The 17,706-nt window shown below is 37.7% G+C and overlaps 6 protein-coding genes across 7 annotated transcripts; 5 read left to right on the top strand and 1 right to left on the bottom strand.

Moving 5' to 3' along the window:
- Positions 1–397: 397 nt before the first annotated feature.
- On the top strand, positions 398–2,186 carry LOC106439926 (pentatricopeptide repeat-containing protein At5g61370, mitochondrial; the record flags this gene model as incomplete). The annotated part of the gene is made up of 1 exon (XM_022716682.2): positions 398–2,186. A coding segment is annotated over exon 1 (1,425 nt), but the record flags the coding sequence as incomplete, so codon positions are not given.
- Positions 1,434–3,677, bottom strand: LOC125607080 (two-component response regulator-like APRR1). The gene is made up of 4 exons (XM_048776710.1): positions 2,956–3,677; positions 2,708–2,869; positions 2,457–2,590; positions 1,434–2,358 (listed from the first exon to the last, which is right to left on the bottom strand). The coding sequence occupies exons 1-4, from the start codon at positions 3,092–3,094 to the stop codon at positions 2,188–2,190; spliced, it is 606 nt and encodes a 201-aa protein (XP_048632667.1). The 5' UTR covers positions 3,095–3,677; the 3' UTR covers positions 1,434–2,187.
- A 1,414-nt stretch (positions 3,678–5,091) lies between these two features.
- LOC125575259 (pentatricopeptide repeat-containing protein At5g61370, mitochondrial-like) lies at positions 5,092–7,814 on the top strand. 2 transcript variants are annotated; one of them, XM_048776707.1, is made up of 2 exons: positions 5,092–6,927; positions 7,220–7,814. In XM_048776707.1, the coding sequence occupies exon 1, from the start codon at positions 5,447–5,449 to the stop codon at positions 6,896–6,898; it is 1,452 nt and encodes a 483-aa protein (XP_048632664.1). In that variant the 5' UTR covers positions 5,092–5,446; the 3' UTR covers positions 6,899–6,927; positions 7,220–7,814. The 2 variants fall into 2 exon arrangements, with proteins under 2 accessions (XP_048632664.1, XP_048632663.1); XM_048776706.1 differs by having other exon boundaries at positions 7,098–7,814.
- Positions 7,815–11,298: 3,484 nt separating this feature from the next.
- On the top strand, positions 11,299–12,671 carry LOC106444277. Its single transcript, XM_013885768.3, has one exon. The coding sequence runs from the start codon at positions 11,420–11,422 to the stop codon at positions 12,392–12,394; it is 975 nt and encodes a 324-aa protein (XP_013741222.1). The 5' UTR covers positions 11,299–11,419; the 3' UTR covers positions 12,395–12,671.
- A 589-nt stretch (positions 12,672–13,260) lies between these two features.
- Positions 13,261–17,635, top strand: LOC106439928 (putative uncharacterized protein DDB_G0270496). The gene is made up of 14 exons (XM_013881478.3): positions 13,261–13,399; positions 13,513–13,616; positions 13,702–13,958; positions 14,164–14,236; positions 14,382–14,456; positions 14,524–14,634; positions 14,783–14,895; positions 15,045–15,147; positions 15,241–15,336; positions 15,410–15,451; positions 15,536–15,635; positions 15,718–15,802; positions 15,884–16,375; positions 17,286–17,635. The coding sequence occupies exons 2-13, from the start codon at positions 13,530–13,532 to the stop codon at positions 16,008–16,010; spliced, it is 1,269 nt and encodes a 422-aa protein (XP_013736932.1). The 5' UTR covers positions 13,261–13,399; positions 13,513–13,529; the 3' UTR covers positions 16,011–16,375; positions 17,286–17,635.
- Positions 17,305–17,635, top strand: LOC106439929 (probable cytochrome c oxidase subunit 5C-1). Its single transcript, XM_048776708.1, has one exon. It carries the CDS (start codon positions 17,305–17,307, stop codon positions 17,497–17,499), a length of 195 nt encoding a protein of 64 aa, XP_048632665.1. The 3' UTR covers positions 17,500–17,635.
- Positions 17,636–17,706: the final 71 nt, after the last annotated feature.

Raw genomic sequence — 17,706 nt, 5'->3', positions numbered from 1 at the left:
TATATTGATAAATGTGATATTCTTGACAGAAAAAAAAAACATAGTGTCAGGGTAAAAAATATGTTATCCTATTAGTGGTTGGGTGAAGCAAATTGTTTAGTTGTCATAATCATAAAAATAGTTAATTTAAGTAGCTAAACTTTTATAGTAAGTAGTCGACGTGCTTATAATATTTTTGTATTCCGACTGGCTCTATATAGACGCGAATCTGGTTCGCCCAAGTGGACCAATGCGGGATAGAAAAGCATAACATATATCAAGTTTATTCGCCGCAAGACACGTCTCGAACCGGTTCAACTTTCATTACGTTTTCGCCATCGACCATTGACCAATTATATGATTTTAATTATTCGAAACTCGAAAGTTATAAATGGTTGCTTGCAGCAAGAAGATATCGGGAGATTCAATTTATCCATAACAAAATAGTATTTATCACGTGTCGGGGTAATCAATCCGGTTAGCATTTTTCCTGGAACTACCGTCTCCCAATTATCGGTTTAATCCGGTCTGATTACGGTCTTGTACTCGACTTATCTGTCTATTTGTATTACAGCCAGTCGCTAGTGTTCTGCAAAAAAGGCTGGTCTTGTAATAGAATCTGATTGTCGTGTTCCTTTGGAGAATTTACACCGAAGCTGTGATTGCTCTGAGAAACGTGTATCTTCGGGGAGCATTTTCACAACCCTTTCAATGATTAGTCATCTCTAGAAGTCTGAAGGAGCAAGTGCAGACCAACTGTTTGATGAAATTCCTCAGAGTAGATGATTTCGTTAGTCAGATCAAAGGGGTTAGCGTTTCTAACGAATACTACAAAACTGACGCGCTGTTTATGCTCTAATCACTTGGTAGACCATGCATCGACGGAGTTGCAGGAAGTTATTCGGATTGTTTCTTCCCACATTGGTGGTCTTGATGAACTTGAAGAACACTTGAACAAGGTTTCGGTTTCTCCATCACCCAACTTCGTTACCCAAGTGATTGACTCCTGTAAGAACGAGACTTCACCGAGAAGGCTTTTGAGATTCTTCTCCTGGTCTTGTAAACACCTTGGTTCCAGTTTACAGGACAAGGAATTCAACCATGTCCTAAGAGTTTTGTCTGAGAAGAAGGACTACACAGCTATTCAGATACTCTTATCAGATCTCAGGAAGGAGAATAGGGCCATGGATAAGCAAACGTTTAGCCTCGTTGCTGAAACTCTGGTTAAGATCGGGAAAGAAGAAGATGCAATAGGTATTTTCAAGATCTTGGACAAGTTCTCTTGCCCGCAAGATAGCTTCACAGTGACGACTATTATAAGCGCGCTCTGCTCAAAAGGACATGTGAAGAGAGCATTGGGAGTCATGCATCATCACAAGGACTTAATATCCGGTAACGAATTGTCTGTGTACAGAAGTCTTTTATTCGGCTGGTCGGTTCAAAGAAACGTGAAGGAGGCAAGAAGAGTTATACAAGATATGAAATCAGCAGGGATTGCTCCGGATCTGTTCTGTTACAACACAATGCTTACATGCTTATGCGAAAGAAACGTGACTCGAAACCCTTCTGGTCTTGTCCCTGAGGCTTTGAACATTATGTTGGAGATGAGGTCTTACAAAGTCCAACCTACGTCTCTTAGTTACAACATACTGCTTTCTTGCTTGGGAAGGACGAGGAGGGTGAAAGAGTCTTGCCAAATTCTAGAACAGATGAAGAGATCGGGGTGTGAACCCGATACAGCTAGCTATTACTTCGTTGTGAGGGTTCTGTATTTGACAGGGAGGTTTGGTAAAGGCAACCAAACGGTGGATGAGATGATCGAGAGAGGGCTGAGACCCGAACGCAAGTTCTATTATGATCTGATTGGAGTTCTTTGTGGTGTGAAGCGGGTGAATTTCGCGCTCCAACTGTTTGAGAAGATGAAGAGAAGCTCTGTGGGTGGTTATGGTCAGGTTTATGATCTGCTCATACCAAAACTATGTAAAGGAGGAGACTTTGAGAAAGGAAGAGAGCTTTGGGAAGAGGCAATGTCACTCGGTGTTACGCTTAGTTGCTCCATCGAGCTGCTTGATCCTTGTGTCACAGAGGTTTTCAAACCCATGAAGAAGAAAGAAGAGGCTGCATTGGTGGATCCTCGTGCACTCAGCTTAAAGATTCGTCCTAAGATGGATAAAGCCAAGCCGAAAGGACTTGTAGATTTTCATAATACTATCTCACCTCCTTTTCCTGATGACTTCCTCTCTGCGGATTGGTGGACCTAATACTTCTCTCATCTGTGTCATCAGAGAAGAGGTTGGTGCTGTTTGTATTTGGATCACTTGGGTCAGATCCCACGAGATCGAACTCATAGCTCAACATGTTCTTCTCAGCAAGTCCTAGCTGCCAAAACAAACACACACACACACACGCTCAATCATATAACAAGGAATATGACAGTTAACCGCATAGAGAGAACTAAAGATAGAAAAAAAACAAACCATGCGTCTTCTTCTCCACATGTGTGTCCACAAGTTGAGAAGCTCGTTGGTCCGAAGAGGCTTCACAAGGTAGTCAGCTGCACCTAGCTTCAAGCACTTTACCACCACAGGGACCTCGTCTTGCCTCGACATCACTTAAATTGAAAAATATCATAAGATTAGTTATCATACAGCAAACCCTCATGCATTTAAAAAAAAACTTTGCTAAGTAGAGAAAGTAAATGAATACTTAAAAAGAAAATGGAACTTACTGATGACAGGGATTCTCCGAAGATCTTTGTCACGTGTGATGTACCTTAGCATCTTCATACCCTTGGCCATTGGGAGATCAATCTCCGCCAGTATTATATCGATGTCAGGCCCCTCTGCATTCAGTGCATCAATCACCTGCCTTGCTGATTTGACTGACGTCACTACAAAAACAGCCATCCACAATACTCATTGTACAAAGAGTAAAAAAAAAACTCAAATCCATCATCAAACTGAATATAAAATATACCTTGATAAGAACACTGTGAAAGGAGGGTGAAAACCTCTCCCAAGCTATTGGGATCATTGTCACAAAGCAAAATCCTAACTCTGCTTCTGTCAATAAACCCATCTCCTCCTCCTCCCTTACACTCTCCGTTCAAATCCATGATCAGATTTACAGACAAAACCCCACAAAACCCACAAAAATATCTAATCAAAGAAACTAATTTTCCACTAAAAATTAAAAAAAAAGAGGGTTATACAAAAGATTAAGACAAATAAAACCCAGACAAGAGAAAGTGCTATGATACTTCCATGGCCAAACCAGAACTTAGGGTTTCGGTACAGTGTCCCTACAAAGTCGCCTAATTTGTCTATTCAAAGTCACTTCATTTCACAACAACAAACCAAAAGTTACTCTTTTTATCTCCCCAACCTAATCTTATAGCCATCGAAACGTTGAAACAAAAACTAAATCTAAGAACAAAAAGTCAAACTCTTTATCTCCGGTAAAGTGTTGAAATCAACAATCGATAGCAGCTCAAACAAAATCACCGGCGATCCGAAGCAACGCCGGCGGTGAGATTGAGGAGAGAGAGTTTCCTTTCCGACAAGAAGTGAGAAAAACACGAGAGAGAGAGAGATATTTGTTTTTGTCAATCAGGGGTCAAATAATGAGACGCTGAGAAGGGGAAATGGACGATGGTAATCTGAAGGCGTTGATGAGAATGGACGGCGGAGATTGGAAGTTTCTCCGACAGTGCGCGTTGGTAGGACGCGCGGGGATATTTTTAGGACAAGGAGATGACGTGGAAGAAAAAAGTGCAGAGAAAATAAAGGAAATAAAGTGGTGAGGATAGTTTGGTTGAGATAGAGAAAAGGCCACGTCACTATCTGGAAAATATCATAAGATATTTTTAATGGTGGATACAGCCTAGATAAGATGCATCTCCATATCAAAATCATTTATTATAAAATTATATTTGACAGAAATTTTTGAGAAAATCTATGATCAAACCAAAATACCAAACATTAGGATGCTTTCCCATTTCGTCTTTGTTTTTTGTCGGCCGGCTTCGTATAATCCAATTCGAAAAAAAATACTAGAGAAAACAGGACTTCAATTTTTTTCAGTTAAGATCGATGGTATACAAAATGATTTTATCACATATACTCTTCAGACTACATTGAATGGTTGAATGAAACACATTTAATAGTTGAAGCATGGCACTCCTATCATGCTACATGTGCATGATCTAGACATTGTTATTCAATGAAATTAAGAAAAGAGACTATCACATAAGTAGTGTGGGTTAGGTTTTGCAATTACAAGATGCTATAACATTTCTAAAAAAAAAATTAACCAAATATTCAAGGGCTTATTTGCTAAATAACCAAAAAAATAAGGGAAATTAGATTTTTAGAGAGAAAGTAGAGAAAGATAGGAAGAGAAAGTAGGAGAGAAGGAGTGTTTTTAATTAGTTAATGAATTTTGGTTTTTGTTGTGTATAGTGGATGCAATTTCCCAATATTAATATTAATATTCAAACACTAAGTCAAAATTCGTAGTCTAATATGATATTTTTCTTTAAACGGTACCGCATCCATTTTGTTATTTTCATAATCCAGGCCATATAGTTTTACATGACCAACAAAAATGGATGGAATGTGTACACTAGAAAAGTTGTGTTTTTTTTGGACAAACCTAGAAAACTTGTGTTAATGGAATGATATATGGGTATCTCATATTTTTTGGATTTATATTGATAAATGTGATATTCTTGACAGAAAAAAAAAACATAGTGTCAGGGTAAAAAATATGTTATCCTATTAGTGGTTGGGTGAAGCAAATTGTTTAGTTGTCATAATCATAAAAATAGTTAATTTAAGTAGCTAAACTTTTATAGTAAGTAGTCGACGTGCTTATAATATTTTTGTATTCCGACTGGCTCTATATAGACGCGAATCTGGTTCGCCCAAGTGGACCAATGCGGGATAGAAAAGCATAACATATATCAAGTTTATTCGCCGCAAGACACGTCTCGAACCGGTTCAACTTTCATTACGTTTTCGCCATCGACCATTGACCAATTATATGATTTTAATTATTCGAAACTCGAAAGTTATAAATGGTTGCTTGCAGCAAGAAGATATCGGGAGATTCAATTTATCCATAACAAAATAGTATTTATCACGTGTCGGGGTAATCAATCCGGTTAGCATTTTTCCTGGAACTACCGTCTCCCAATTATCGGTTTAATCCGGTCTGATTACGGTCTTGTACTCGACTTATCTGTCTATTTGTATTACAGCCAGTCGCTAGTGTTCTGCAAAAAGGCTGGTCTTGTAATAGAATCTGATTGTCGTGTTCCTTTGGAGAATTTACACCGAAGCTGTGATTGCTCTGAGAAACGTGTATCTTCGGGGAGCATTTTCACAACCCTTTCAATGATTAGTCATCTCTAGAAGTCTGAAGGAGCAAGTGCAGACCAACTGTTTGATGAAATTCCTCAGAGTAGATGATTTCGTTAGTCAGATCAAAGGGGTTAGCGTTTCTAACGAATACTACAAAACTGACGCGCTGTTTATGCTCTAATCACTTGGTAGACCATGCATCGACGGAGTTGCAGGAAGTTATTCGGATTGTTTCTTCCCACATTGGTGGTCTTGATGAACTTGAAGAACACTTGAACAAGGTTTCGGTTTCTCCATCACCCAACTTCGTTACCCAAGTGATTGACTCCTGTAAGAACGAGACTTCACCGAGAAGGCTTTTGAGATTCTTCTCCTGGTCTTGTAAACACCTTGGTTCCAGTTTACAGGACAAGGAATTCAACCATGTCCTAAGAGTTTTGTCTGAGAAGAAGGACTACACAGCTATTCAGATACTCTTATCAGATCTCAGGAAGGAGAATAGGGCCATGGATAAGCAAACGTTTAGCCTCGTTGCTGAAACTCTGGTTAAGATCGGGAAAGAAGAAGATGCAATAGGTATTTTCAAGATCTTGGACAAGTTCTCTTGCCCGCAAGATAGCTTCACAGTGACGACTATTATAAGCGCGCTCTGCTCAAAAGGACATGTGAAGAGAGCATTGGGAGTCATGCATCATCACAAGGACTTAATATCCGGTAACGAATTGTCTGTGTACAGAAGTCTTTTATTCGGCTGGTCGGTTCAAAGAAACGTGAAGGAGGCAAGAAGAGTTATACAAGATATGAAATCAGCAGGGATTGCTCCGGATCTGTTCTGTTACAACACAATGCTTACATGCTTATGCGAAAGAAACGTGACTCGAAACCCTTCTGGTCTTGTCCCTGAGGCTTTGAACATTATGTTGGAGATGAGGTCTTACAAAGTCCAACCTACGTCTCTTAGTTACAACATACTGCTTTCTTGCTTGGGAAGGACGAGGAGGGTGAAAGAGTCTTGCCAAATTCTAGAACAGATGAAGAGATCGGGGTGTGAACCCGATACAGCTAGCTATTACTTCGTTGTGAGGGTTCTGTATTTGACAGGGAGGTTTGGTAAAGGCAACCAAACGGTGGATGAGATGATCGAGAGAGGGCTGAGACCCGAACGCAAGTTCTATTATGATCTGATTGGAGTTCTTTGTGGTGTGAAGCGGGTGAATTTCGCGCTCCAACTGTTTGAGAAGATGAAGAGAAGCTCTGTGGGTGGTTATGGTCAGGTTTATGATCTGCTCATACCAAAACTATGTAAAGGAGGAGACTTTGAGAAAGGAAGAGAGCTTTGGGAAGAGGCAATGTCACTCGGTGTTACGCTTAGTTGCTCCATCGAGCTGCTTGATCCTTGTGTCACAGAGGTTTTCAAACCCATGAAGAAGAAAGAAGAGGCTGCATTGGTGGATCCTCGTGCACTCAGCTTAAAGATTCGTCCTAAGATGGATAAAGCCAAGCCGAAAGTGAAACCAAAACCGAAACGCAGGAGCAAGACGAAGAAGAACATATGATGTATGTGTATCACAAGATAAAAACTCAGGTAACTTTTTTTTTAGTGTTCTCGTCTTGTCACAATAACTGACAATAATCTCTGTGTGAATCTTCTAGTTTGAGCTAGTACAACAGCCTTAATCAATTCGAATGTTTCTTCTCTATAAGTAACTCATTCATCTGAACAATCTGATGTAAAAGCTTAGCTATTACCTGCAGTAAAAATAGAGAAAGGGAAGAAACTGTTAGAAACAGAGTATTTAACCATTGTGCATTTCATCGAACACTTTGTATGAGTAGTAGATACAAACCTCGTCTCTCTCTTTGATACTCTCTCTAAGATGAGCTTCGGTTTCTCCTCGTCGGCGAGCTCGGTTACGCATCCACCACCAGATTACGACGACAATGACTGGATAAAACGACCGGAGAGTCTCCGAGAAGGAACATAGGCACGACACCATTGTCCGGAACCTTGGCAATACTCGCGCGAGAAGGAGCTTCCACCAACGTTGGATGATACTAGTCTCGAATGCTGAGTAGTGACTCAAGAACGTCCATCGAGACGGCGGAGATTTTCCGTCGGTTTCTAACGGGTGACACTGCGGTTTCCGGTTAAATTCGTACGTCCGTCTGAACCGAACGACGACGAAGATGAGGGAGTGGGGGATGATTCTCGCTCCATGTCGAAACCATCGGTGTAGAGATTCTCGTGGTTGATCGGCGGGAAGACAAGGAGATCGTCGTTATGTTCTTGGGAGTTTAGGTCTTCATGTTCCACCATTTGTGTCGCTAGGGTTTGTTTTTTCACACGACAACGATTGAGCGCACGAGACGAGCTTGTGTCTGCGTTCGTTGATTCATTGCACTTCGTTACTTTGTTTTATTTGTCAACGATAATTATCTGCTTACCATAACGAAATACATTATTACTTCATATACCAGATGGTGTGATTGTCAAAATCTATTTTTATCAGAAAGAAATAAAAACACTGAAATCTATCTTGTAATAGATATTGTATTCGAGATATCAAACAAATCCGACATCGGAAAGTTAGATAAAAGAAAAAGTCTAATATATAAAGAGGTGTCGAACTCTAACTAGTTTCTTAAGTTTAAAATAGACAATATTGTACTAATCCGACAATATAGAGTTGAACATAGATTTTCACAAATCCAACATTGTATTGTCATTTTTCTTGCATTGCTAATGGTTTTGTAACAAGTCCCAGTTTGATGGTCTTGTATTTGTACGCTAATCCGTCTCAAGATATGTAACTCAGTGACTTGTGTGCAAAGGAAGCAGCCACGAGGAGAAACTGTTCTGTTTTTACCCTGACTCGAGGACATCTCTGCCATCTAACAAGCAGTTAGACCCATCACAAATCCTGTCCGGAGATTGTGTTTTGGATACAAGTCCATGACAAAGGTCAAACAAAGTTTTGGATACAAATCCATGACAATTATATGGCTATCATATGAACCCAGATTGATGGTAAAGTTTTGACCCAACTAAGCCCAACATAATGAACCTGAAAATTGGTTTGTTATTTTAGTCTGCCCAATACACATCTAAAGAAAATCATCTTCCCCTCCATGAATCTGTCGGCTTAGAACAGTTGCAGAGGGTGGTACATATATCATATCAACTATATAATGCATGTGTGCCAACCATGCAGTGTTTTATTTTTGTAAACTAGTGTTTGTTTCTCTTATAATTCGATAACTATTTCAATTATAGCTCTATTGAACTACGAAATGTTTGTCTTATAGCATGTTTCTAAGTCAACTTAAATTTGGATAAACTCTGAGATGTAATTATTCTATGAGCCATATGTATGTAGTTTTATTTCTTGGCCACAGCAGTACAGATCACAGGTAAACATTCCAGCCGTCGTTCCACGTGAATTTATTTTTCTTTTGCAATTTAATCATTCGAGTTATGTAACAAGTACTTGTGTTGACAAAGACTAAAATAAATAATCCGAACTAATCCTAATGTTAATTTTGCTTAGTAGTCTCTATTACTATTCGGTTCTAAATTCTTGCCTGCGATCATACATAAATATTGAAATATATTATATGTCAATCAGTGAAAAACGGTATTTGTAGTTATGGTTAATCTTAATATGTATTTTATACAATTTAGAGTTAAATTCCAACCTGAGATTTCAATTGTCAATAATACATACAAAGATGTATAATTCATTAGGTAGATTAGATGTCACAATATTCTGGATCGGTTGATAAAACAACACTATCCAAATCACACTTACACAATGATTGACGAGTTATTTGATCTACAAATTATAATGATGATAATGATAGTATAAAGTATAAATAATATTAAACCTACGTTGAGAGATTACTAATTAATTGATATATAATGGCATAATAAATGGTTTATTAGTTGGAGGTTGTGAGTGTAGATTTTAAACTGCAAATTATGAAAATTAATCTTCTTGTTATCAAATAAATAAGTTTAAACTCAAAAATATAATTCAAGTTTTGTGTCAACAGAATACAATTCCAGTTAGTAAAGGTGCAAGTGCAATTAAAAGCCCTTTTTCAAAAAAAAAAAGAAGGTGCAAGTGCAACTATGTGAAGAACGTTGACTTTTTGAGAACGTTGACCTGAGATTAGTCGTAGCATATTGTCTATTCTAGTTTGTGGAGGGGCTTCTAGTCCCACCATACCAAGGTCTATAACCCAACCATTTTTGTGTTTAATAGGATCTATGTTCATTTTAAGTTTTGATTAGCTATAAAGTATGGTATCCACTTTTTATTATTGATTAAACACCAATTAATTAAGTATATGTTACTTTAGTTCATTTGTTTAGCCACACGAGAAACCAGTAAACATTTATAATTAAATCTAAGAAATTGTTGTTTTGTATTTGTTTCAAGAGTAGCAATATCTATACAAACCATCATACTTCAAAAAAAATAAAATAGTGATTTATAGCATACATAATTAGGTGGTGTAAGAAAGAAGCATGTCAACGAGAAGGGTTCGTATTGGTTATTCACCTAACCATAGTGTTTTAGATGTTTGGTTGTACTAAACACAAAAACACCAACACCACCAACCTTTTTGTGAGTTTTAACCTGATTTACAAGTAAACTAATACATTTAACTCTTATTATTTCTCAATTTGAGTTTTTCTATCAAATACAATTTGAAATTTTATTCTCCGTGTAGATTTATACATAAAAGTTTTCTTACCTGGTAGACGCTAAACCATTCTAATGGAACTCACTAATGATGGATCACGCCTAAATTGTTACAATATGCCATTAACAGAAATAAATTATTGATAGTGGATAATAAGAAACGAAAGAATATTTAATAATATACAGAAACTATATACAATAAATATGAAATTTCAAACAAGCAAATGGAGAGCTCCCTAACCACCAAGTCCAAGTCAATAAGTCTGCATACCAGAGGTTGGACAAGTTTGATAATTTCTCACCTCTGTCAAAATCCTTCTCTTGATTATTTACAAAGCCAAATGATTATTTGATTGATTTAAAAGGCTGTATTTCATATTATATAATTGTTATAAGAACATGCTTGTTAATTAATATATACACATGGATAAAATACATTATATATAGTTAAACTATATAGTAGATAACATGGTATATAGGCTATAGACTTTTTGTAAACATTCTTACTTTTCACTAAAGCCATCTTATAGTCGGTTTGGTAACTTGCATATGATTAAGTCGCCTCGCCAAAAGTTTGGAAATTTCTCACTCAAGAACCATTCTAAGTTGTTTGCATTATGAAAAAGCATAACACGAGCACCCATATTTTCCATTATAATTTTAGTTATTTAAAATTTATTTTACTCATTTGAGTTCTTATCATTATTCAATTTCTTGAAAGCTAAGACTTCCAGCTTCCTCAAACCTATAGTTACTAAGCTTTCAATCCTTTGTATACATCTATTCAATGTATATATCATATACATACGTATTTATGCAATGGAGTGTGTTGTAAGCATCCAAATCCAATTATAACAGTAAGCATATCATACAAGCAACAGACTTTTCAAGAAACATGTATCAAAATCAAACCCAAAAAAATAGATTTATTTCTCCTAACAACATTACCTAAGAAACAAATCTACATTATACCCAATTTAACCTAACAAGGAAACGTTTTGTATGATATTATATTTGTATTTCTACTCACAAGAAAAATCATTTACATGCAAAAAAGCATTGCTCCTTTTATTTGCTTTACAAGAAAAAAAGAAGAGAGTTTCAGTTTATTAAATTTTCTAACCAACTCCTCATCGTCAGGCAAAATCGGTTGGCCTATCTCTATTTCCCTTCTTAAACAATTAACACCCAACCCACAAATTATTTAGCAATATATATACATATATTCATTTATAAAGCATTACATGTTTATAAATATACATATATATAGAAGACCTTGCTTGAGAAACCTATTTCAAGATTTGGTGGATCATTCAAGAACACACACATCTTCAACTTCTTGAAAGAGAAAAAAATAGCAAAACTAGAATGAAGAAGACAATGGAAGAGCCAAGCAAGATCATGAGAAGATCAATCCACACTTTCCTCAAACACTATGACCGAGCCACCACCGCAGCCGCCCTTGTCCTCCCTTTCTCAGCCGCTCTCCTCCTCTCTCAGCCCTTCTTCTCTTCTTCCTCTTCCTCCCTTCATGCGAAGCTAAACATGCTCTTCCGCGGTGCTGGTTTCTCTTCTTCTCTGGACTTCTTCAACATTCTAAGCCTTAAACTCTCACAAACCCTCTCTTCCTCTCTGTTCACTCTCCCTTTCTCCCTCACTTTCCTCCTCCTCTCCAAAGCTTTCATCATCAAACTTCTTTCAAACAGCCATGGAGACTCCTCTCTTTATTACTTCCGTCTTCTCAGAACTTACATTTGCAACTCCTTCTTCCTTCTCTCTGCAAACGCCTCTGCTTTTGCTCTGTTCTTCGTAGCATTCAATCTCATTGAATCTTTCGGACTCTCTTCAAGAAACTTCTACACTCCCTTCTCCTTATCCTCAGCCATTATCTACTCTATCATCCTCGCAAACGCATTTGTCATCTCCAACCTGGCGTTGGTTTCGTCAACCTCCTCTTCCTCAGGAGGATACACAACGATCCTCAAGGCGTGTCTTCTCATCCAAGGAAGAACTTCGACAGCATTGGCTCTTTCTCTGCCTACCAATCTCTGCTTAGCAGGCGTGGAAGCTCTGTTTCAGTACCGAGTAGTGAGCTCTTATTACAAAGGAGATAGAGGCATCACCTCCATAGCTCTCGAAGGAGCGTTCATAGCTTACTTGTACGCTCTCTTCTTGGTTCTTGACACCATAGTCAACTACCTCTTTTACCAAAGCTGCGTCAAGAACGATGAGGATCAAAGGATCAGTAGAGAAGACGAGTACTCTATCAAGATTCAAATCAGCGAGACAGAGAACACCAAGATATGCATCAAAGGACCAAAGAGTTTCCAGGAAATCTTGTGATTTTCTTTAAAAAGATTATTGATTCTTTAAAGATACTCTTCAGGTAGCTTTCACTTCAAAGAAGGGCAAAGGTAGACGGTGGAGAACAATCAATCACAGGATCTGCAAACTTCTCTCATTCTGCTTTTGTTTTCTTTATATTTTAGTTATTACATTTTCCTCTTTTACTTGTCATCATGTAAAGTCAGTCACATATCAGAAACTGTAATTAATGCCAATCTTGTAATTCACATTTGGTTAATTCTACAGTGGAGTTTCATTGCCGACAGTTTATGTATATCATCCCTAAGCAATGGTTTAGTTACTTTCTTAATGTTAATGCAGATGTTGACAAGATTCACATTAATAAGAAAGAGTCTTATAGTTTTTGAGCATAGAAAATATTTCATTACAGAGATAGAAGAAGAAATAGTCACTGTTTTCATGAAACAGACAAGAGGAATAGACTATGTTATGTTAGTTGATAGTGTGTTATGTTAATGATCCGGTTAACACTACTAAAAACGACAAAAGTGCTAGTGAGTGGTCTTTATCACTAATCTCTCTATACCTGAAGCTGTGAAAGCAAAACCCTTTAATTCAACTTTCGGTTTTTATCTAATTTTCTTCTAATGGAGAGAAGATCATGAATGTCAGTAATACCTTTTATAAGTAAAAAGATTTATATTAATGATCATGTCAATTAGAGTTTTTATCTAATTTTCTTCTAAACACGTCCATTATACTTTTTTAGTTTTTTTTCTTTCTAATTTCTATTTGAATGTTTTTAGTTACAGGTAGACCGACCGGTTTAACGGTCGAATTGTAGTCCAAGCGGTCCTACTAAACCAAAAAACAATTAAGAACTTGAAACCGGTTCTTCTAACCGAACCAACCGGTTCGCGGGTTAAGTGAAAGCTCTAGGGTTTATGATTAGCTCAGCCAAGTTTCTTCTTTTCACAGCTTCTTCTGTGCTCGTAGACAGCTTTGAGGTCGACGACTCCAAGTTTGCTCGACAGTTTTGAGGTTAGTTTACTTTGATTACGAATCTGCTTCCTAAAGTTATGTACTTTTTAATCTCTGTGTCTGTATAATAGACTCTGGTCCTTCTTCTGATTAAGTTTCTCGTTAATTTGTAGCGTTAGGAGTGTTTAAGATGGCTGGGGGATCAAAGATGTCTAAAAGAGCAAGACTTTATGAAAGTGAATCAGAAGAGATGAGCGAGCCTGAGGACAATCTCGAGGTTTGTGTTGCTTTTGCATTGGTTTAAGTTGTTTTAGATAGCTGTGTAAGTGAATTAATTTGGTTTTGAGGAGTTCTTTTATTAGGTGGAAGGGGAGAGTGACGATGAAGAGTTGTCTGATGGTGAAGGAGGTAGCATGGAAGGGAGTGAAGAGGAAGATGAAGGAGATAGTGAGGAAGATGACGAAGGAGGTGAGAATGAAGATGTGGATGGAGAAAGCGATGAACTTGATGATGGAGATGACGAAGAAAGCGAGAGTGGCGATGAAGAGGACGATGACAATAAAGATGCTGCCATGGAAGAGCTTGAGAAAGAGTACCAGGAGCTCCGTTCACAGGAACAGTAAGACTTATCTTATCTATCTCTAGTTTTGTTGTATCTCTTTGTAGAAACTGTTGGTAGTCTTATTGAAGTCTTAACTTGTTTTAATTTAGCTCAGTAGCATAAACAAGAGTGTTGGCTGGATTTAGAAGTAGGTTTGAGCTTATGGAAGCTATTGGGATACGCTCAGTAGCTAACTTGTTTAATATGCTTCTTCCTGGTATAGGGATATATTGAAAAACCTGAAGCGTGATAAGGGTGAGGATGCTGCTAAAGGTCAAGCTGTGAAGAACCAGAAGGTTTTACTTTACGCTACTGTTTGTGATGTAGTCCTACTAGAAATCACATTCTTGGAATTGCAGATGTGTATACATTATATTGATGAAGTTAATCTACAGCGAACTTCTGTTTAACGATTCTTTTTTTTGTGTGCTCTATGTAAAGGCTCTTTGGGATAAAACTTTGGAGCTCAGATTCTTACTTCAGAAAGCATTTAGCAGTTCAAACAGATTGCCACAGGTAAGCTTATCTTCTCTTCATCCTTGTTTGTGTCATTATGCTTATATCAGAAGGAAATGATTTTCAGGAGACTGTCAAATCGTCTTTTTGTTCGGAAGATGAGAAGGTATCAACAGCATATTCAGAGCTAATTACTTCGTCTAAGAAGACATTAGACTCCCTCTTGGAGTTGCAAGAGGTATGTATGTCAAGATTCATAGTTCCTCTTATATTTTCCTTGTGTATTGAAAATTATATCTTGCTTCTGTAACTGTACGCTTGGAGTCTCAGAGTGTGTTGTCTTGTCTCTCTGCTACTTTTGTTTAACTCTTTTAAGAATTTTGCAGGCTTTGTTTGAGAAGAATCCCTCGGTTGACCAACAAGCAAATGGCACCGAATCCATTAAATCAGATGCAGAAGATAGCGATGAATGGCACCGAGTATCTGACATGCAGAAAAGGTATCTAAGACTAACTGTTTAACTGTACAATTTTGAAATTCTCCGTGTTCTGTTCAAGCAAAAGAGTCACTGTTTAGTAAAAAAACATGTTAGTCTTCATTCAGTGACCAGTCTCATTGTTAACACAAGTTTCTGTCGTTTCTATGTAGAATGTGTGTGTTCCGAAACAAGGCTGTGGACAAATGGCAAAGAAGAACACAAGTCACAACTGGTGCAGCTGCTATTAAAGGAAAGCTCCATGCCTTTAACCAGGTATAGACAATCAACAAACACAGAAAATGATTTTGCTCTTATGCATTTTTGAAGGAATCTAACTCTGATTTATTTTTTCAAAAAAAAAAACAGAACGTTAGTGAGCAGGTTGCTTCTTACATGAGGGATCCAAGTAGAATGATTAAGCAAATGCAACAATCAAGATCTACTGTTGCTGTTTTTGGAACTGTAAGTTTTAGGTCTTAACAGTTTAACTATCAATACATGAGCTTGTTCTGATCCTTTAAGTATTATTTCACAGGTCCCCGAGGAAACCATGGAACCAAAACAACCAAAACAAGAGGTATCGTCACAGTTTTCGAGTCAAATAGATTCAAATTATTTTATCAGTTCATTCTCTAAACATGTATACACACTTTTGTTCCAGGAAAAACAAGTTGAAGGAGACCCTGAACTTGTGGAGGATGCAGAATTCTATCAACAGTTACTAAAGGAGTTCTTTGAGACCATCGATCCAGCTTCCTCAGGTATAATTGTGTTTTGTTTTTTCTTAAAAGAAGAGGCAGCCATCCGTTTACTGAAATATCAAAATCTTGACATTGGTGGCAGAGGCGGCTTTCTACGCGATGAAGAAGTTTCAAACGAAGAAGAGGAAAGTTGTGGATCGGCGTGCCTCCAAGAGCAGAAAGATCAGGTAACATATCTCCTCTGGTTTGGATTCAGTTTGAGTGTTTAACCTATTATGAATCATTGCTGGTGTGAAAAAAAAAAACAGGTATAATGTGCACGAGAAGATAGTCAACTTCATGGCTCCACGACCTGCCAAGATTCCTCCAAACACTGCAGATTTGCTGAAGAATCTGTTCGGTCTCAAGACCAGAAACGGTCTGTCTGAAGCATAATGTTTTAACAAAACCGCAGGAATAGATTTGATTACTTCTTTTTGGTGTGTGCTGTGTTGTTGTAATACAATCTTTGATAGTGAAAAACTCAGTTTATTTATCAAACATCATTTCAGCTTTTCTTATATAAAAGACAGATTTGAAAATAAAACAGAAGCGTTAAAGGTCAGTACAGTACACAGAGCCTCCTGCGTCGATACTCCGCTGTTCATTGTGGTTTTCAGTTTGATTAAGTTATCAAATATATAATCCGAAGATGAAACGCTGTCGTATTGAGGGTTCTGAAGCCCTAGAAAAGAACTTACATATAAAGCACATCGTCTTAGTTGTAGCTTCTTCTGTATTTCTCAGCTGGGCTATAACAGGTTTCTCTCTAATTCTTCATACTGCCAACATTCAGTTTGTGCTTGTAATCTGTAAAGTTTCATCCTTTCTCTTGTTGCGTGTTTAGCTCACAATGCCTTTCTGTTTTGTCTGCATCTGTATAACGGCTGAAAGAAATCGATTTCATGAACTGGGTCGATTCTTTTCTTATGCTCTGGTTGTGTAGGTATCGAAAGTTTATGGCTTTAAATATCTGTTAAACTAGAGAAGTCTTGTTTTGATATGTGTCTTGTGTGGCGGAGTGGAGATGATGGAATGATAAAAGTAAAAGGTCTGAGCAGGATGCTTTTATATGTGTGTGTGGCTATTTTTGATGTTTAATTTAAGTTTCCTTGGGGACTATTTGTTTCGAAAACCTTAAAATAGGAGAGGGCCCTTGTCCATGCCTTGAGATATGGTATCTGTGGCTCCGCAAACTCTCCAACAATGAACCTGATTCTCGCCACTGCACCTTTGTTGGTGCTGCTGGTGTCTTGAATCTGATGGGTCGATTTTTAAAGGCTTGGGGTTGCTTTCTAACATTGATTGTCAATCTAGAATTCTCCCTATATATATTTACAATTAGTCTCCTTGTGGGGCTTTGTTATCATCATCAATTAGCTGCCCTCATAAAAACTCCTGCACTGATCAAAAGACCTCCTTGACTGATCCACCTTATTATTAGACTTGCTATATGTTCTCTTGTCTGGTTGAAGCTTTTGAGAAAGTCTTGTTTGTTTTTGATCTTATGTTCCAACATTGTTGTCTCTCTATTGACTGTAGTTTGTTTGATTAGATTTTGATTATTTAAATGAAGTTGTCTGTCTGTCTCTCTGTTTGTTTTTTTGTTGAATGTTAATGTTTACCTTTAATGTGTGTTCATGATCTATGTTGGTTTGGCTTTATGAGCAGGAGAGTGAGGAAGAAAGAGATGGCTGGGCACAAGATTGCACATGCAACCTTGAAAGGACCAAGTGTGGTGAAGGAGTTAGTTATCGGTCTTGCACTCGGCCTAGCGGCTGGTGGGCTATGGAAGATGCACCACTGGAACGAGCAGAGGAAGACGAGAGCATTCTATGATTTGCTTGAGAAGGACGAGATTAGTGTTGTTGTTGCAGAGTACTAGTATTGGTAGTAGAGATAGAGATCTTCTCCTCCAACGTTTGAATATTTTTGATGATGACGATCACCTTCAAACGCTTTGTTATTAGTTTCGAAACCTATCATGATTAATATATATATATGATGATGCTTTCTAGTCATTCATTCTTGTTACTTTGGCACAACTGCTCCTTCCTTTTTCATCAAACAAGTTTCCAATTCCATAAAGATT

This window comes from Brassica napus, chromosome A3, assembly GCF_020379485.1.
Source record: "Brassica napus cultivar Da-Ae chromosome A3, Da-Ae, whole genome shotgun sequence".
NCBI classification, from domain to species: Eukaryota; Viridiplantae; Streptophyta; class Magnoliopsida; order Brassicales; family Brassicaceae; genus Brassica; species Brassica napus.
This window is presented reverse-complemented; position numbering and strand designations above follow the sequence as displayed.